At 43.5% G+C, this 17,553-nt stretch overlaps 1 protein-coding gene across 1 annotated transcript in view; it reads left to right on the forward strand.

The window, feature by feature from the left end:
* pcdh7a (protocadherin 7a) overlaps nucleotides 1–17,553 on the forward strand; it is a 40,477-nt gene that overhangs the window by 18,466 nt on the left and 4,458 nt on the right. Inside the window, 1 exon segment of the mRNA XM_030094071.1 lies at nucleotides 16,432–16,633. Coding sequence (XP_029949931.1) covers nucleotides 16,432–16,633 — 202 coding nt within the window.

Here is a 17,553-nt window from a genome sequence, read left to right on the forward strand (position 1 = left end):
GAGAATGCGTTCTCAGGTATTGCCTAGGGGTGGAAAACTGGGGGGAGTATAGAGGAGGAGGAGGAGGAGGAGGAGGAGGAGGAGGAGGAGGAGGGAGAACGAAATGGAAAGAAAGGAGGTATTTGGGTCTGGGGTTAGAAGAAGACAGGAGATGAGAGGAGGGGGAAGGAGCTTCACTGTGAGAGCAAAGCAAGCTCAGATTCTTCAGGCTATTTTTGTGAGTGTGTGTGTGAGAGACAGAGAGAATGAGGGAACGAAGGAGAAGAAGGGAAAAAAAAAGACGTATCTCTACCTGCCCTGTTGAAAAAGTTACATAAATGCGAGTGGGCAGGCCTCTGCCTGCAGCGGTGCTCCATATTATACCACTGACCCAGGCCTCTACGTGTGTGTGTGTGTGTGTGTGTGTGTGTGTGTGTGTGTGTGTGTTCCTTGTCCAGTCCCACTTGTCTGTTCATGTCAGAAATAGACCAGAGAAGAGACACCCACTTAAACATGCACACTCACACACAGACCGACAGACATACCTGAACTCGGAGCTGTTCGCTGCCTTCAAACAGAGGCATTAGAATAGTTTGACCTGCTTGACACACATATACTCACACAGACCATATCCACAACAAATCAATTTTCACTCGCGCTCGTGACCATTACCGATGAATAACTATCACCATGAAAGCTAACCTGTTTCTTTTTTCAACTCAGAGAAAAACTCTCAAACCAAAACAAAGTCAACTTTGATGAATCAAACTACACATTAAATCATTGCTTTGCTCCTGTTACGGCTCAGTAATTGCACAGCATTACCGTCAAGCTACTACTTAATGGAGCAACACTGCACAGGTACAAATCACACATACATTATTGAAGGGGCTTTCGTCTCTACTTTCTGAAATACAGCAATATTATGACGACGGAAACTAACGGCACTTAAGGAAACAGAGAACTTGAAACAACTTGTTTTCATTGAACATGACTCAGATCTGCAGAGGAACACATAAACTTCAACACAAGAACACCAAAAAAAATGACAAAAAACTGCCATCAAAGTCATGCAAATCCATCTGCCAATTAGGGCCCCAAACAGGTTTCCAAGGGGATGAAATGGTAACCTCTAATTGGTGGGATAAAAGAACACTTGCATCTGAGCCGACAACCTGAGACGGTTCGGAAAATACACAAATCCACATGTGCACGCATGCATGCATGCGCATACACAAACGCACAGGTGCACACAGTGTAAGCGGGGATCACAGACAATTTATGCATGGTGAGGGGAGTCATACACAGTATCAGCAGTAAGATGAGAAGCGGGGATAAAGTGTGTTGACACAGATATGGTGTATTGTCGCGCGCGGGCACACACATGCTCGCCGGCCGGTCAGTCCCTTTTAAAAGCGTGAATAAAGCTTCGGTCGCGGTGTCGTGTTAACATGAAAGCTTTCACGGCTCTTAAAAAGAGCAGGCTTTGATTAGAATTTGATGTGTGAGAGTGTTTCTTAATGCCGGCCTTTGCTGACGGCGGCCCTTTTACATCCAGCGGAGCGGTTGCAGGGAGCCTTCCGTCAAAAATATGTTGAATCAACCATTTCACCTCTGTGGGTTTTCCTTCTCCTCCCCACCCGTCTCTCTCTCTTTTTTTTCCCCCCCTGAACTTTTGAACAGGGAAGTCAGGCACGCTCAACCTTTTACGTAGATCTCAACCAGAAAGCGGCAGCCGAGCCGTTTCAGGGTGATCAAACATTAAATTTCTAACTGTTGACAAAACTAATTGAATATCAAATAAACTGGCGTTCCTTTGGTATGGGTATGGAGTCGCTGCAGGAAGACGGCTGTGCGTGACTTTTACAAAGTGCCGCTGCTCTCATGATCATTATAAATGGTTTAATAATTCATTTCCAGCTCTCTTGTGGGGATTTGTGTCGATTGTGACTGCGGGATTTGACTACCCGTTTAGATACATCCCGTCTTATCTTATGTAGACATGAGCAAGTGCACATTTCTCTTCTCCGGTTTTTTCCTCTCAACGTACAAAGTCAGATCAGGCAAACAGTGTTGACTTGAGAGCCGGTGTTTTTTTTTTTCTTTATTTATTTAATGGAAACTGCATATATTTATCATTTTTAACTTTTTTGAACAAAGTGAAGAATTGAGTTTTCTGAAATAATAATAATCTTTGAAAAAGTAACTTGGTTGTTGTCTTTAAGCCTAAGGCATGGCTGTTTGTCTTCGTTCATGAAATAAAAAGTTTTTACAGCTGAACAACATAAAGCAAGAGCAGCAGTCTGCACAAGTATTGATATTGGATTAATAATTAAAGTTCTATTTTGAGCTGGAAGCCAAACAATTACAAGTTGCAAGTGGCAGATATCGGATAGCTGCATGTTTTAATGCCTTGTGTGTTATTAGCTCAATATGCTATTTTAGTTTTTGGAAAGAGGCAACGATTATGTTTTGTCACTTTGAGCTATTCAGAGAAAATTATTGACCAGTCAATTGTAAAATTAATCTGCAGATGGATCAGAAATGACAAGCATTAGTTCTTCAGCAAATGGTAAAATGCAAACAACTGAACTTGCTCAAAGACAAGTGTGAGCCTTGATATATTAATATTTATATATGTATATATTTTTTTCATATTACACTGTCTGTCAGTCTCTATACTCCCAGATGATTGCCTTGAAGGTTCTGCGATCAGCAGAGACTGTATATAACGCTATTGCAGGTAATTATGATACATACTTTGGATTTTATTGCACAGCAAACATGTTTTCAATGGCAGCTTGACTATTTTATCCAGGAAGCTGTAGAATAATTTGCATTTTTAAACATTTTTCTAATGCCAGGACTGGCATAATAATGAGGCGAGCTCCTGTGCAGGGGCTCGGCTCGGTGAAACCCTGCAGAATAAGACTTCACTGAAGTCGTTCCTTAACCCTAATTCCAAACCGCAATTTTCAAAGGGGATAGCAAAATGGAGCCAATGTACATGCGCACGCTTGAAGTGTGATGTGAGGTTATCGATGGGAATGGCTCGGACTCTCCCCTGCTTTCTCATTAACTCTCCTTCTTCTTTCTCCTTCCACTCAATGGCCCAACTCTGCACTCAGTCTCTGGTGTATCGGACGCACACACATACACACACACACACACGTACTCGCACGCTCAAACACACTCACACAGTCAATCGTGCGCACACACATACACACACTCTTGTGCTAGAAGTCTGTTTGCATACCAAAAGCATACTTCATAGCTCAAAGAAAATGAAAGCCGTATTAATTATACAGTCCGTTTGCGCATGCACATACGCACACAAACAAGGGAGAGAGAGAGAGGGAGAGAGAGAGAGAGAGAGAGAGAGAGCAGTTATTTTATATTTTTCCTCTGCGTCAAAAGAGACAGAGTGTGAGAATGATTGAGTCTCTCTGCGTCAGGGAGAGAGGGAATGAGAAATAGCGCAGACAGAAAGAGTGCACTGTCTCCCCTCTTTAATGTGTGTGTGTGTGTGTGTGTGTGTGTGTGTGTGTGTGTGTGTGTGAGTCTGCCCCTGCATGTGCACGCGTATCTACGTGCATGTCGTCTACCCAGCATAACGCCCCCTCTGTGTCCCCGAGCCACTCTCTGTCACTCACACACACTGAGACTATTGTCAAGACATTGGGCGAGGTGCCCCGAGACATTTCTGTGGCACTGTGTCTGTCACAGGGGTGATAGGGCTGCGATGGGGTTCACACACGCTCGCATCCTCATGTTTTCATCACTTCAAAGGATTTCATATTGACTCACATTCATTTCCGGGAGACTAAGGCTGATCTTGACTCACACTTTTCTCACCCAAAACCGAGGGATTCGTTTAAAGTTGTGTGTTTTTGTCCTCATGTCGTGACTGTGTGAGTGTCGGTGCGCTGAACAACAGCAGAAACCCGTTCGTTCACACACTGAAACCAAATATAGTGTGTTAGCCCTGTCGGTTGTATTTACATGTAAGTAGGTGAGTTAATGCGACACTTTCCTGGAGTGCGGCACATGGTTGTGTGCGGGGCTCTGGCGCAGTTTTCGCGCCTGTGTTTGTGTGCGTGTGTGTGTGTGGCAGAGCGTATGTGGCGTACGTGTTTGTTTGTATCTGACAGCACATTAAGCAAAGCTATCTTTAACCTTGTAAAATGAGTGACACTGATTCTAAACTGACAGGATGGATTTCAGTTTGCCATGGCGCTCCGCCGTGTCAGCCTCTGTCAGCTCAGCCCGTCCGCCCATTTTACAAAAGACAGGGGCGCCACAAAGGAGACGGAGTGTGTGTGAGGGAGGAAGGGGACAAGGAACGAGAACAACATGAGAGGGATGTGGCGAGAGCTGCAACAGATATGAGAATAACACAGTTTGGAAAGTGACGGAGGGACGGAATCGGAGTGAGACAAAGAAAGAGGAGGAAGCTTTTAGAAAGATCCTAAATAGAAAGATGTTAAAATGAGTGTGAACAGAGGTGAAGGTAGAGGTGGAGGAAGGAGTGAAGGGATGGAGACCTTGCGCTTGTATCCGGATGTCTCTGCGGTCCTTTATTGACTCTGTCTATTGTTCACAGCAGCACTCCTAATCACTCTCAACAGGGAGGTTGTGTTTGTCTGCGCTCGTGTGCGTGCTCCTGTTTACCAGCCTTGTGTGTAAGACTATGTATCTTCAGCCTCATCCTCACTTTTACTCTTTCATACACTGGCCCCCACAGAGCGGCCATTGTTCACTCTTCATCTGGTCAACCTTAATGGACAATAGCTGTGGGTGGGAAAAGCCTGTTCCTAGCACGCATGCTATTAATGTAATGGTCCAAACACACACAGACACACTCACACACTAAATGCCATCTCAATAGCCGGCATACATATGCATGGTCTCTCTTGGTCACACGCGCACACAGAAGGCCAGTTGTAAACCACCATCCTGTTGACATCTTTCTTAACAATGACCGCTGTCATGGATATTATAAGAGATGACTGTTTTATGGGCGAGCAGCGGAAAAGTGATGAACATTACCATCGCACACTCACAAACACGTGAACAAAAGCACTAATCTGAATCATGGGGCATTTGTCCGGTAAGCCTCGCTTTAAATTCACTCCATGAGCCTTTGTTTCTGTTTTGTTTTCCGTCCTATAGATGGCCACGGCTGCACAAAAGGATAAACATTTCAAAGGCCTGATGCTGTGAATAGAGTCAGTGATTTTCAATGTGTATCTGCAGGGTGTATAGCCCAGATGGAGACAGGGAGAAGGGAGAAAGCACAATGCCAGAGTGGACAGCTTGATGGTGGCAAAGCTGCGGTGGATAACGATGCACCAGATCCACATGCAGCGAAACGGGCTCCGCGCGCCAGTGTGTTCCTGCACAAACCCACGTGCACAGCATGCTCACAATGGGAAAAAAAATACACACGTCCACATTCTTGCAGCAGCGCATTGGACCGCGACTAGCGGGACGGGCCAAACGTTTTGGCTTGAGATGCTTTTCAAAAACAAAAAAAAAAAAGTCATTTGTGCCAAAGAAGCTTCGACAAATTGCCTCCATGCTTCGCACAATGCAGGAACTCGTGATTGGGACAGGTGTGCCAGCAGGCAGCAGGACTGGTAGTTCCAGCAATGGCCACAGGGGGGCTTACAACAGACTGCAGCAGTCTGAAGAGGGAGAGAGAGAGGGAGTGTGTGTGTGTGTGTGTGCGGGAGAGAGAGAGAGAGAGAGAGAGAGCGAGAGAGGGTCCGCATAGTGCCGATCAGATGACCTCGCTGCTGCAGTTAATGTTCTCTGGCGCTCAGACACAAGGCTCAGGCTCTCCCTCATACCGCGGGGCTGCTGTACTACAAGCTATTGTGCTGTTAGTAGTAGGGGTGGCGTTGTTAGAGGTGTGTGTGTGTGAGTGAGTGAGTGAGTGAGTGAGTGACTGTGTGTGTCTGCGGAAGAGGACAGATTAAGAGAGAAGGTGTACCTGTGAGAGGAATGAGGGAGCGCGACTCCGACAAGGTGTTCGTTACTACAGCACTGCTCAATTTCTGTAATCCCGTCTTTCTTTTCTGTTACTCCCATTCCTACATCCTGCTTTGTCTTCTTCTTCCTCTTTTCTCTTTGTCCCACTGCCTTGTCTTCCACGACTCACACCCCCCCACCACACACACACACACACACACACACACTTTATTTTGCCCCCTCATTTCTACTGCCGCACTTGCCCCCCCTCTCTTTTTTCTCTACCTCATGCCCCCTTTCCCTCCCTCTTCTCTCTCCCCGTTTCTCCCTCGCTCCCTCTCTTCTTTCTCTCTCTGCAGTGCAGCACAGTGATTATCATTCCTCTCACAGAGTCAGGCCTGATAGTCAGATACTGCTGAGCACCCTTCTACATCACCTGCTTCTAGAGGGAGCACTGGAGAGCGAGAGCCGGAGACAGAGGAGAGAGAGAGAGAGAGAGAGAGAGAGAAAGGAAGAGGGGAGGGGAAAGGGTAGGAGACTGGTGAACTGCAGAAGAAGAGGAAGGAAAGAAGAAAGAGGAATGCAGAGAAAGAGTAAACGAGGGGAGGGAGTGAAGGGAGGGTGAGAGGGAGCAGAGAAATGTGGCTGGGAAAAAAAAAAAAAAACAGGGGGAAGCAGAAGCCTGGAGAGGGGAGGACTGCTCTTACTGCAGAGGTGGTCCCATTGCAACACACATGCTGCATAGTTCTACATGTGTCAGCGCGTATCTGTGGACGTGCACACCTGCAAGAGTGAGCGTCCGCCAGCAGGTGTGCCTAATGCGCGCGTTTACGGTATCTGCATGGCAGCGGCGTGTGTGTTGTGAAAATAAGACGCCTTGGCTCGTCAACATCTGCGAGTCAGACAGCTGAGGAAACGTGGCTCACATTGCTTCAATCCCTCCCTGAGCCGAGTTTCAACCTGCTCCAAAACATTTTCTGCATTCTGCAAATACCACAACAGTCCACTGAATCTCTTCATTTTGACTTCAGACAGTCTGTGATCACGCAGGGTTTTTGTTCAGGAAATGTCTCACCGTAGCACAGATTCTCTTCAGTAGACAGTTGATCCCTTCCTTTGATGTATATACATATGTATTTTTTCTTATCAGTTACTCATTGATGAGGCATTTTATTCACCAGCAGCATCCCTCCCGCTTGGCCCACATGTGTCTTCACCTGTCTGCTCGGCCGAACAGCAACACTGTGTGAGCAGGAGGTCGACGGCTGCGTGTCGACACTGAACACGTCACTCCACGGCAGCTCCGTCGGCCTGAAAACACTTTTAGACCGTTCCTGTATTTGAATAGCCGATGTAAATACGTCTGACCTGTTCACACAGAAACCCGAAGATACATTTTCCCCCGCATGTTTCAGAGTTTCTCCTCCTCACTGCCTTTGAAGTGTAACTTCAACGATTGGTTGCATAAAGCATTAAAAAGAATGTTGAAGTATCTTTTGCTGATTTTTTTAGTAAATATAATGTGAACAGACTGTAGAAGGGTGTCGTAGTGAGTAATCTCCCCTCAGAATGAAATTTTCCCCATTTCTGCCGTGAGTTGTGCAGGTGAGGGCCGTTTTATGTGGATGAGGATTTGAATGTTTTTTTTTTCTGAGCATGTGTAGGTTTTCTCTGTTCCACAGTCCAGAAACATTTGCTTCAGGTTGATTTGCGCTCTCAAATTTTCATTCTCTCCGTGTTTTCCCACTGATGGACTGTCAACCTGTCCAGGTTGCTCCATTTTTTTTTTTTTTTTTAATCCATAGTCAGCTTTAATGGACGTCCCCTCAATCCCAGATTGCATAAAGCAGCACGGGAGATGGATGTATTGTGGCAGTACAGAAATTTAGCCACTCTACTGAATGAAGCAGTTACGGTTTAGTTGAGTTATACCTACTTTATTCAATTGCATATCATTAATCACAGAATAAAGTGAAAGCAAAGCCATTCAAGCTGATACTTCTGTTGCTGGTTGTATTGATTCATCAAATGTCACAATTTAAGTGTAAAGAAAGGAAACTACACTGTACATGAAATTCAAACAATATGTCTTACCTCAGTTGAATCACAGTGCGTATTAACAGTGAAATATTCACAAAAAGCATCTTTACATGAACGTCCCAAAATCCCTCCTCCGAAACACCCCCAAAAACACCAATATCAGGCTCATTATGTTTCCATATTAGCTGAATTTCAATACTTTTCTGCTGCTGGGCGTTCACGCCTGCAGTCATTTTGCTCTCAAATGTACGAGCACACTCACATTTGCTGGCTGCATAAGCACAACATGATATCTAAACGGAGGCAAAACAACAGAGCAGAAGCAAAGGTCATTTTGACTGATCAGCATTCCATTTATGAAGTCTCCACTCTGCCCGTATGGTGTCAACACAGGCATATTGGTTTTCACTGTGTGCAGTAGTGGCGTTGTGCGGTATCACCTTACTCATTCTGCACAGTTATTTCCGTATTTTTTCATGTAAATTAGTAAGCGTGCCATCACAAGATGACAAACTTCATGATGAAAAATGGGGACCGCTTCATTGAACGTCTGATATCTGCCTGCCCAGACTTGCCTCATTGACAGTTGTGTCAAAATATTCTGTCACCTCTAATATAATTCTGTTTATTGCAAATTGATTAATTATTCACTTTGTGCGCGTATTCTGTGTAAATGCCCTGGTTCCTCTAACCAATCAGTGGGTCATTCTGCCCACTAGAGCTGCTAAGCCTCTTAAGACCATAAATCAGGCTTTTAATTGAGACTTTCTGTGTCCCTTGAGGGTCACACGATCCAATTTCTGGTCTTAAAAATTCTATCCAAGCTTCACATATATGGATTTGGCAAGAAATATGGTGAATTTTCAGGCCTAAAAAGCAATTGAGGAAGGATGGTCAGAGAAATTACAAAGCAACACCCTTCAGTCAACATCAGGGAAATTTTAGGTGTCTGGAAGGTGCGATTACAAACACAATGTCAGGCGTCTGTGTGATTGACATTTGGTTCATAAAATTGTCTGACTCCTGCCTGTTGCACACAAACAGAGCCATCATTGAGGAAAAAAAAAAATTATATGTTTTATCCCCAGTCGCCCGTTTTTCCAGAACATCTTAACAAATGCAAACGTGAAACAGCAGATTTGTTATGAGAGAAAGAAAAACATCATCTATTACACACTTGTGATGCTGGTCAGCTAAAAGCATTATAACTCCTGAATATTAATGAAGCAAAAGCACAGAATTCTTTCTCATTCTCAGCAATTAGATATATGAAGTTATCTTTCTGCAAAAAAAGCAAAGGACAAACAGCAAGAATAACACACCTTGATGTAGCTAATGCAATTTGGTCCCAATATAATTTCCACTATGAATTTGTGTCAGCCTATCAATTCTTATCTAGTATGAATTCAGAAAAGCATTATACTGTAAGTGAAGTGTGACTTTTAAAAGCTTTGTTATCAACCCAAATTAAACCATGTTAATTGAACTCTATCTAACTCCGCATAAGTTAAATTGGTGCAGAAAATGATTTAGCATGCTGAACCAGCATACATTGTCGGATATCTGAAAAGTGACATTGCGGTCAGGCTCGTGGTCAGTAAAGGATTTTGCATAATATCCTGACTCATCTTGCACGTTCTTGCAGTGAATGCAGCCACCGTACTTGCTATGCACAAAAGAGAAGCAAAGTTGGAAATACTAAAACCAGCCTTTACACACTGCCCCCACCTAGATGGTGTCAAACATAGATGAGAGTGTGCACGGAGCCAGAGGAAAACGCTGCTCTACTCCTACAACCATATTTGTAGTCCTGGTTTATGCATAAGTCGCATCCTGTCCATTCATTATGCAGACCGGAGTGCAGCAGGGCAAAAGACAAACGCGAGCAGACACTCACGTCTCCGTGTGCCCACGCTCACACATCGACACTCAGATGTGCAGGTACACACGCACACGCGCACACACACACATGTGTTGAATATGCAGACACATGTAAGGAGAAGAGAGGGAGACTGTTAATTAACTAGAGCTCGTTAATTCTCTTTGAACCGACAGCAAGGAGGTTTACACACTAATTACCTTGATGACTGAGCCAACCTGTGCGCGCACACACGCCTATCGTCACAATGTAAACACACACACACACACACACACACACACACACACACACTCTCTCACACACGTGCATTCTCACAGGCTGACATAACACATCTTGCAGGCTCTGAGAGTCTCACACTCGCACACGGGCATAAAACACAAACATAAAGGTGTGAAGTCTCACTCATACGCATGAGCATATGCGCACACACACGTGCACTGCAGCACGCTCATGCCCTGAAATAAAAGCTATATTAAGAAGTCTACTTTTTTTTTTTTTTTGCCTCAGAGCTGCGCCATTCAGATGGTTAAGTTTATTCTTAGTTCAGACCCATCGTGCTCGTGTTTGATACACATTGATCTGACAGGAATGACTTCATGATCGCTCCTGTACTGTATCACAATACATGTGCAATATAGCTGCATCACATCCCTAAGAAACTTAACGATACATACACACTCCCACGCGTACACACTCGCTGCGCCGTGCGGATGACTGACTGACGCTCCCGTGTCAGTATTGAACTGTAATGGCCCATGTCAGATTAAGGGAAAGGTTTTTTTTTTTTAATGTCCTTCGTCAAACTCAATTAGTATTCCATCAGGCATGGATTCATAGCCCGTACTGGACCTGTGCCAGTTCATCAGGCCGTGCGAGTGCGTGCACGAGTGCCTCTGGTCACACTCAGAAGTGTGTGTCGACGACATTCAGCAGATATCTTGAGCGATGTAGTCGTCAGCCTTTGGTACAGCTGTTCAGGCAAATTGTAGAAAGTACCGATTCGCACACAAACAAGCTTTTCAAGTCGCTCTGAAAAACATCAAGGAGTGCTTACAGGGAGTGTTTTTTTTTTTTCCTTTATACATAGATTGGAGCTGCTAAAGCAGAATGGAGGTAATAAGAGATGAATATATCATATAAGAGAAGAAGATACTGATGTGAAAAGCTTTTTATGAAAAAAAAAAAAAAGATCCACATTGACTGAAAATTTTCAAATGGTTTCTGAGTGTGTGCATGAAAGACTCTCAAAGTGAGATAACAATGATCAGAAGAGACAGGAAACCAGGTAGTGCAACGACTAAAAGATGACAAAACACCAGATTTGACCAAATAAAAGAAGAGCGGTTCCGTCAATGAGTTAAAGACTTTGAGATAGAAAAGGATGAGAGAAGCAGGGGAAAGGGGGTTAGAGAGTGTAAAGGAGTTATGGGTCAATAAAGCCTGCTGTGGGGAAGTGGAGAGGGACTCATAACGAGGTCAAGGACACATCATCGATCGCCACATCATAAAGCTGACTGGCAAAGAGAAGAAAGGATGTAGGGGGAGGAGGGAGGGAGGGAGGGAGAGCTGTGAAAAGCAGAGTTGACTGCAGGATCGGCCGAGGAAAAAGAGAGTGGGGGGAATAGAAAATAAAATTATCAGGATGAAGGAACGAACACGGGGCTGCTCTGACCAGAAACGGAGTCAGAGGGAAATTGAATTAGATGAAATCACGGCTGAACAGATGAATTCTGTAAGAGGACTCGCAGACAAAGCGACCGAATACCAGTAAACCCATACTTCGTCAATCAGATCCTGCCCTCAGGATTGGTGCTGGATTTCTGCAATCATTTACACAGTGATGCCGAGGTTGCTTCCATTGTGTATTACAGTCACTCCTCAGAGAGAGATGTCCAATTTTAGAAGCATAAGTACGTCCAGATCTTTGAAAAGCCTTTAAAGTTTTCAATCATTTTAGCTGCACAGCTCAGCGCTCAAGCTGTAAAACGCCGACATCCACTGGATGGATAGATGTGATTGTTTTATGGGACAACTGTAGTAGCGCCATGGGTGACTGAAGACATATCCAAAACCCTACCTCCTTCACAGTTTTACCTCATTTGGTCCTTGTTTAGAGGTTGCAGTGCACCATTTTTTTTTTCCAGCTCACACCAAATTGAATAATAAGAGAACCAATCAGGTTAATGAAGTTAACGTGTTAATCAAATTTTCTCAGGAGTACATTAACAACTTGGACTCACTCCGCACCTTCCCGGCTCGCACATTTACTGATCTCATTGTGTAATTAACCTGTTTAAATCCATCTCCAGATTGATAGTTTTGCAGCCAAGTTTAGCAAACATTTTAATTATTATGTGATAAGATTGCAGTGTCTGATTAAAGTTAATCAGTAATTTTACACGTCTTTGTCTTGTTTATTTATTGCTTTCATGGACACATCTGCGATCATTATCTGAAAATGCCATCAGTTTAAAGAATACTTTTTCACTTTGAATTGTACTAATTCGAATAGAATAGAAAGTCTGGCAGAAAATAAATAAAATCAATTAAAGGAATTAAAATAATAAATGTGCTTGCGTGTGCAGAGAGTAAATGTAATTAACTGGTAATATATTCCATTCAGCCATTTAGTTTTATTGATTAGAAATGCACAGTATAAATAGTAAATACAGCTATGATTATATCCAATTTTAGTTCAGTACAATTCCATTTTCTCCATAGGGCAAACTACTACTCAGCCATCTCACAGCACTATACACACTTACCTACATTTTTCTTAATAATATCATCATCAGCAAAATGTTCAAACATTTTGAGTTCACGTTTCGTAGCGGTGGGTTTAGGTTTTTTTTTTTTCCTACTTGCTGCATCAGTTCTGAAGCAGCTCCGTCCGCCTCGCAGCCATTTGAAAGATGACCCCTGTGAGTAACCTTAAGAATAGTGTGCGGCCACAATAAGGGTAATACATTAGAATACATTAGAAGCCATAAATAACAACGATCGTGTTCCCTCATTCAAGTCGTCTACCATCTCAGCTGTTTTGCCTCTGCTTCTTTTTGTTGTGCCTATTCATGATTCTGTTTCCCCCAATAGTCTCAAGCTTTTTGATGTAAATTATAATGAATTTCTTTTTTTTTTTTTTCTCAAGGAAGAAGCTGCATTTGCTTTTTTTCGGCACATTTATTTATTTTTCTTGTCACATCTTTCAGTCTTAAAAACCGTATAGGTCTGAAATGAAAAGCTCTCTAGTGGTTTCATCCAAAAGCCCATCCATCGTTTGTGAGGTTTTAGAATAATCTTCGGATAATCATGAACGACTTTGATGATTCACTGACTTCCTCGTGGAAGCTTGCAATTTTAACAACTCAACTGGATGGATCGCTGTAAATCTGGTCCGCATATGTCCCGCTGATGTTTCGTCAAGTGCCATCCATCCCCAGCATTTGAATTTGCCTGGCACTTCAGTTCATGACTAAATGCCGGCGTTGCCGTCAGTGTCAGCTGCTCAGCGCTGAACTGACTGTTTCTGCATAATAACATGCGAAACATCTGCCTTTATGAGCAGCTTTTGACTCAAGCCACCTCTCCTTAAAGCCGTTTATTGCTTTCATCGTTACCTTATGTCTTTTTCACAATCGTCTGACTTCCTTGAGTAAATCAATTATATTTTGTTGCAGGAATAACAAATTAACAGTTTTTTGTTGTTTTTTTTTTAATTCTTTGAGTATAAGAAGTGTTCTTTTGCTTTTAGCAACACAATAAGAAACACTTTTTCCCCCTATTTATCATTGATTACATGGCTTAAAATCTCTTTTCACAACGTACTAAAGATTAAGGGTTTTTTTTTTTTTTTTTGGTTGCTTGAAATCGTCTTGAAATACCTTGAGAACTGCTCAAAGTGTTGTTAAATGACCTTCTAGATTTCTTCAAACATAGCGGAGCATATTTTGGAACAATTGTGCGCTTAGCCCTGTGACAGTAATGTCTCAGTAATACAAGAAAAGCACAAAATGGCTCTGACAATAATCCCCACTTCTTAGTAATTTAATTTCTTTCCTTTTTTTTTTCCCACTTCATATCCATTGAACACAAGCCGAGAGAAGAGGAGCGTTTCAAGACACCATTTATCTCATTTTGTGATCAGAAATAATTATAATTTTGCATCAGTACCATCATGAAGTGATGATTTTGTGATCATGAAAACACACGGTGCCACAATGTGGAGGTTTTTTATTTGTCTATGATCTAAAGAAAGCTGTTTTGACAGCCGGCTAAGTCTCGAAAAATAAAAAGAAATATTTGTGATGCTGACATCTCTGATCTCAGAAAACAAACTTATTACTGTGATATCACACATTTTTCTCTTTTTTTTTTTTTACCCTGACATGACAACAGAAATGATCCTTATTCTGATTCTGTCTGATACCATTTCACCCAGTTCCCCCGTTTCTTTCAGCCTTTGCCCCCTTGTCTGAAAGAGTGGAAAAAGAGGTTGGACTTCATCTAAGCTAATGCTCTAAAAATACATCACTCTCTCTCTGTGGAGAGTTAAAATGAAGCCACTGAGATTCCAAGAACTGCTGGCTTTCCACTAGACTCTTAATATCTTCTTCTTTCTCCGCCGTGCTTGTAGTTGCCATCCCTGCTGTCTGAGTCACTTTCTCTCATCCCCCCCCTTTCATCTGAACGTTGTTAAAAAGAGGCAGAAGAAACAAGTGCTCCGTTAATTCCTCCCCCCCCTTTCTGCCTAATTAATTTCGCTGTGTTCATCTTTTCTCTTTCCAGTGCGTGTTCATTAGGTGAGCTGTTCGAATGTTTCTTCTCCCTTCGTATTTAGAGGGAAGAGACGAAATGGTGGCGCCTCGCCTTTTATTTCAGCTGTCCATCAGTTCCCTCCAGATTATCCGGAGGTGTTCCTCAAAGCTGAAGTTTTTCCTCCCTAATCTGCGCCTTCCTTCTGTTTTCTCACGTTCCCCTCCTCGCGCCGCGCGTTTCAAAGTTGATCCAGACTGAAAGGGTTGTAATTTTGTGAGCAGATAAATGAATATGAGAGGAGATTGGTGGGGTGTTGTATAGAAAAGCGCTTCCTGCTGCAGTATGATCCCTTCGGGCCAGACGGAGTCATTTAGCTCTCTGAGATATTCTCTCAGCGTGGACTTATTAGTCTTTTTTTTTTTTTTTTTTTTTTTTTTTTTCCCAAAGCAAAGTGAAAACCACTCCGTTAACTCGACCGGGGTGATTTGTGAGTCAAAGTCACAGCAGGTGCGATGCTCAGTTTGTCTGAATGACGTAACTCGCAGCCGAAACGACTTCCACTGCAGGATTGTGACGCTTGTTGCTGGTCTGTGTTCACAGTGACGGGTGAGGACCGCTTTTAACATGAACCTGGCTGCGGTTCAGGCTGCACAAATAGAAGCCTGTCATCTTTTTATATTTACTTTGATAACCGTCCAATTAACTTTAAGATGGCATTCTGTTACCCTCTTTGTGTTGCAGCCACCGGAAGAGCTAAAGTAAAGCCCTGAAAGCGTTGGAAAGCATAAATTTTAAAAGCAGGATCCCAGAAAAAGAGTGGATTCAAGCAAGCTACATTTTGAATTAGGTCAAAGTAGTCAAAACTCGAAACATCAATTAAGGGAACAAGAGACAGCTGGAGCCTGCGGCTGAAATGAACAAAAGGAGGGGAAATATTGCCACAACCTCAGTTTACCTCCCTGAAAGCTTCCGTTCCTCCACCTTCTTTACCACTTTATCCAACTTCGGTTCATTGGGGCTCAAGTGCAGCCGAGCTGGCTTTAGGCAAAGGCGAGGAAGGCCCTGGACAGGTCCCCAGATCAACACGGGGCAAAGGAACGGTCCTACCGAGACCGGAGGATGAACGTCTCTTTATGTGCTCCTGCCATTCCTGTCATCAGCTGGGATTATATACAGCTCTCAGCCACAATAACCTGGGAAATGTGGGCGTGGAGGATGAATGGATGGACTTCAGATGAAGGATATTTAATCGAGTGGGCGGATTAGCTTATTTGTATTTCTTGTGTTGAAGAAATCCAAAACCAAACTGGGGGAGAACCAAAGTGATGCTAATCTGTCAACAGTCAATGAAGGAAGATCAAACTTTATTTCCTCTGGCTTTATATTACTTGCATTGATTGTCTTTATAAATCTGTGGGACATAAATCAGCATATGAATTCATATCATTCACCGTTTTCCTGTGGAGCGCTGAGACGCTGTTACCCTGCTGCTCCTCCAGATGAAAAGTGGCTCTGGACGGGCCAGGAGGGTTGTAAACACCAGCCATGTCCGGCAGCACTAATCTAAACTGGGATTAAAGACCAAGTGAAAACTTTGAAAGACTGCCGTGATTGGTTGATGACTATTACCCCGCATTGTCGCAGCTAAGCCCATAATCAAGGCGAACATGATCAGATAATCCCAGTATGTCTTTGCAGACCCCTGCCCAACAGCCTAATCCTCAGATTTAGAAACTCAGATTAGGAATCCTGGATGATTAATCCCATATTGTGTGTGTGTGCGTGTGTGTGTGTGTTCCCTGCAGGGGACCCTCCGCCGGGTGACCTTCTCGGTGGTGAGCCAGCCCCAGGACGGCGGTTGCTATGACAGCGGCCTGGAGGACTCGGAGACGCCGAGCAGCAAGAGTTCGACCGGGCCGCGGTTGGGATCCCTGCCGCTTCCCGAGGAGGGCTACGAGCGGACCACCCCGGAGGGCAGCGTCGGGGAGGAGGAGCACGTGGAGAATGGTACACAGATGAACTAACCCTAACGCTGGACAGAAAGCCTCACAAATACACTGATTTCTGTGTTTTTGTTGTGCTTTGTGTGTATTGAAAGGATACACACAACCTTCCATTTCTATTTATTGATGCGTTCTCTATTATTAATCATCATCTAACTCAAACATTCGCTCCAAAACCATATTTTAACTCTCAGATTTATCCTCTGTAAGCCTTGCAGCACAGGTGACTTTACTAGTGAGAAATACAAGACCACACACACACACACACACACACACACACACACACACACACACAAGCACATACTGATGCACATGCTTCACACAAATACTTTTGCTGGAGCCCTGACTTGCAGTCAAGGTCTCAGGAGTCTTTTCTTTCCACACGTAATGGGAATGTGTTTTATACAATAAAACAGGGGTCCCACATGTGTGTGCGCACACACACACACATGCTCTACACATACAGTATGTTTGTGTGGAAGCTTCAGTGTATTATGTGAATTTTTTTTCCCTCTCTTTTAGAGAAGCTGATGTGTAGCAGTCTGTTGTGCCAAAGGCTCATGTGTGGCCTTGTCCTGAGCCTCGCTTTCACCAACAAAATTGTGTTTTTACCCTTTTTTCCACAGAGTCTTTGTCAAGGGTGACGAGAGGCGGAAAAAAGAATGTTTTTTTTTTATTTATTTATTTATTTTATTTATTTCATTCTTTTCCTCTTGCCGCTGTGTACGGTCATGCCAAAGCTGCAGCAACAGTGGCAACACACCAAGGTCATCGTAACCTTGGTGACTGACTACTTCTGGAGCTCTCAGTGTGCTCTCTTCTGGTTAAATGCTTCTTTTTCACCAACGTGTGAAATCTTGAGGATTTTGTGGACTTTAATACGTTTTCGTCACGGTCAGATGGAGAGAGGGACCGAACAGAGAA

The sequence above is a fragment of the Salarias fasciatus genome, chromosome 6 (genome assembly GCF_902148845.1).
Source record: "Salarias fasciatus chromosome 6, fSalaFa1.1, whole genome shotgun sequence".
Taxonomy (NCBI): domain Eukaryota; kingdom Metazoa; phylum Chordata; class Actinopteri; order Blenniiformes; family Blenniidae; genus Salarias; species Salarias fasciatus.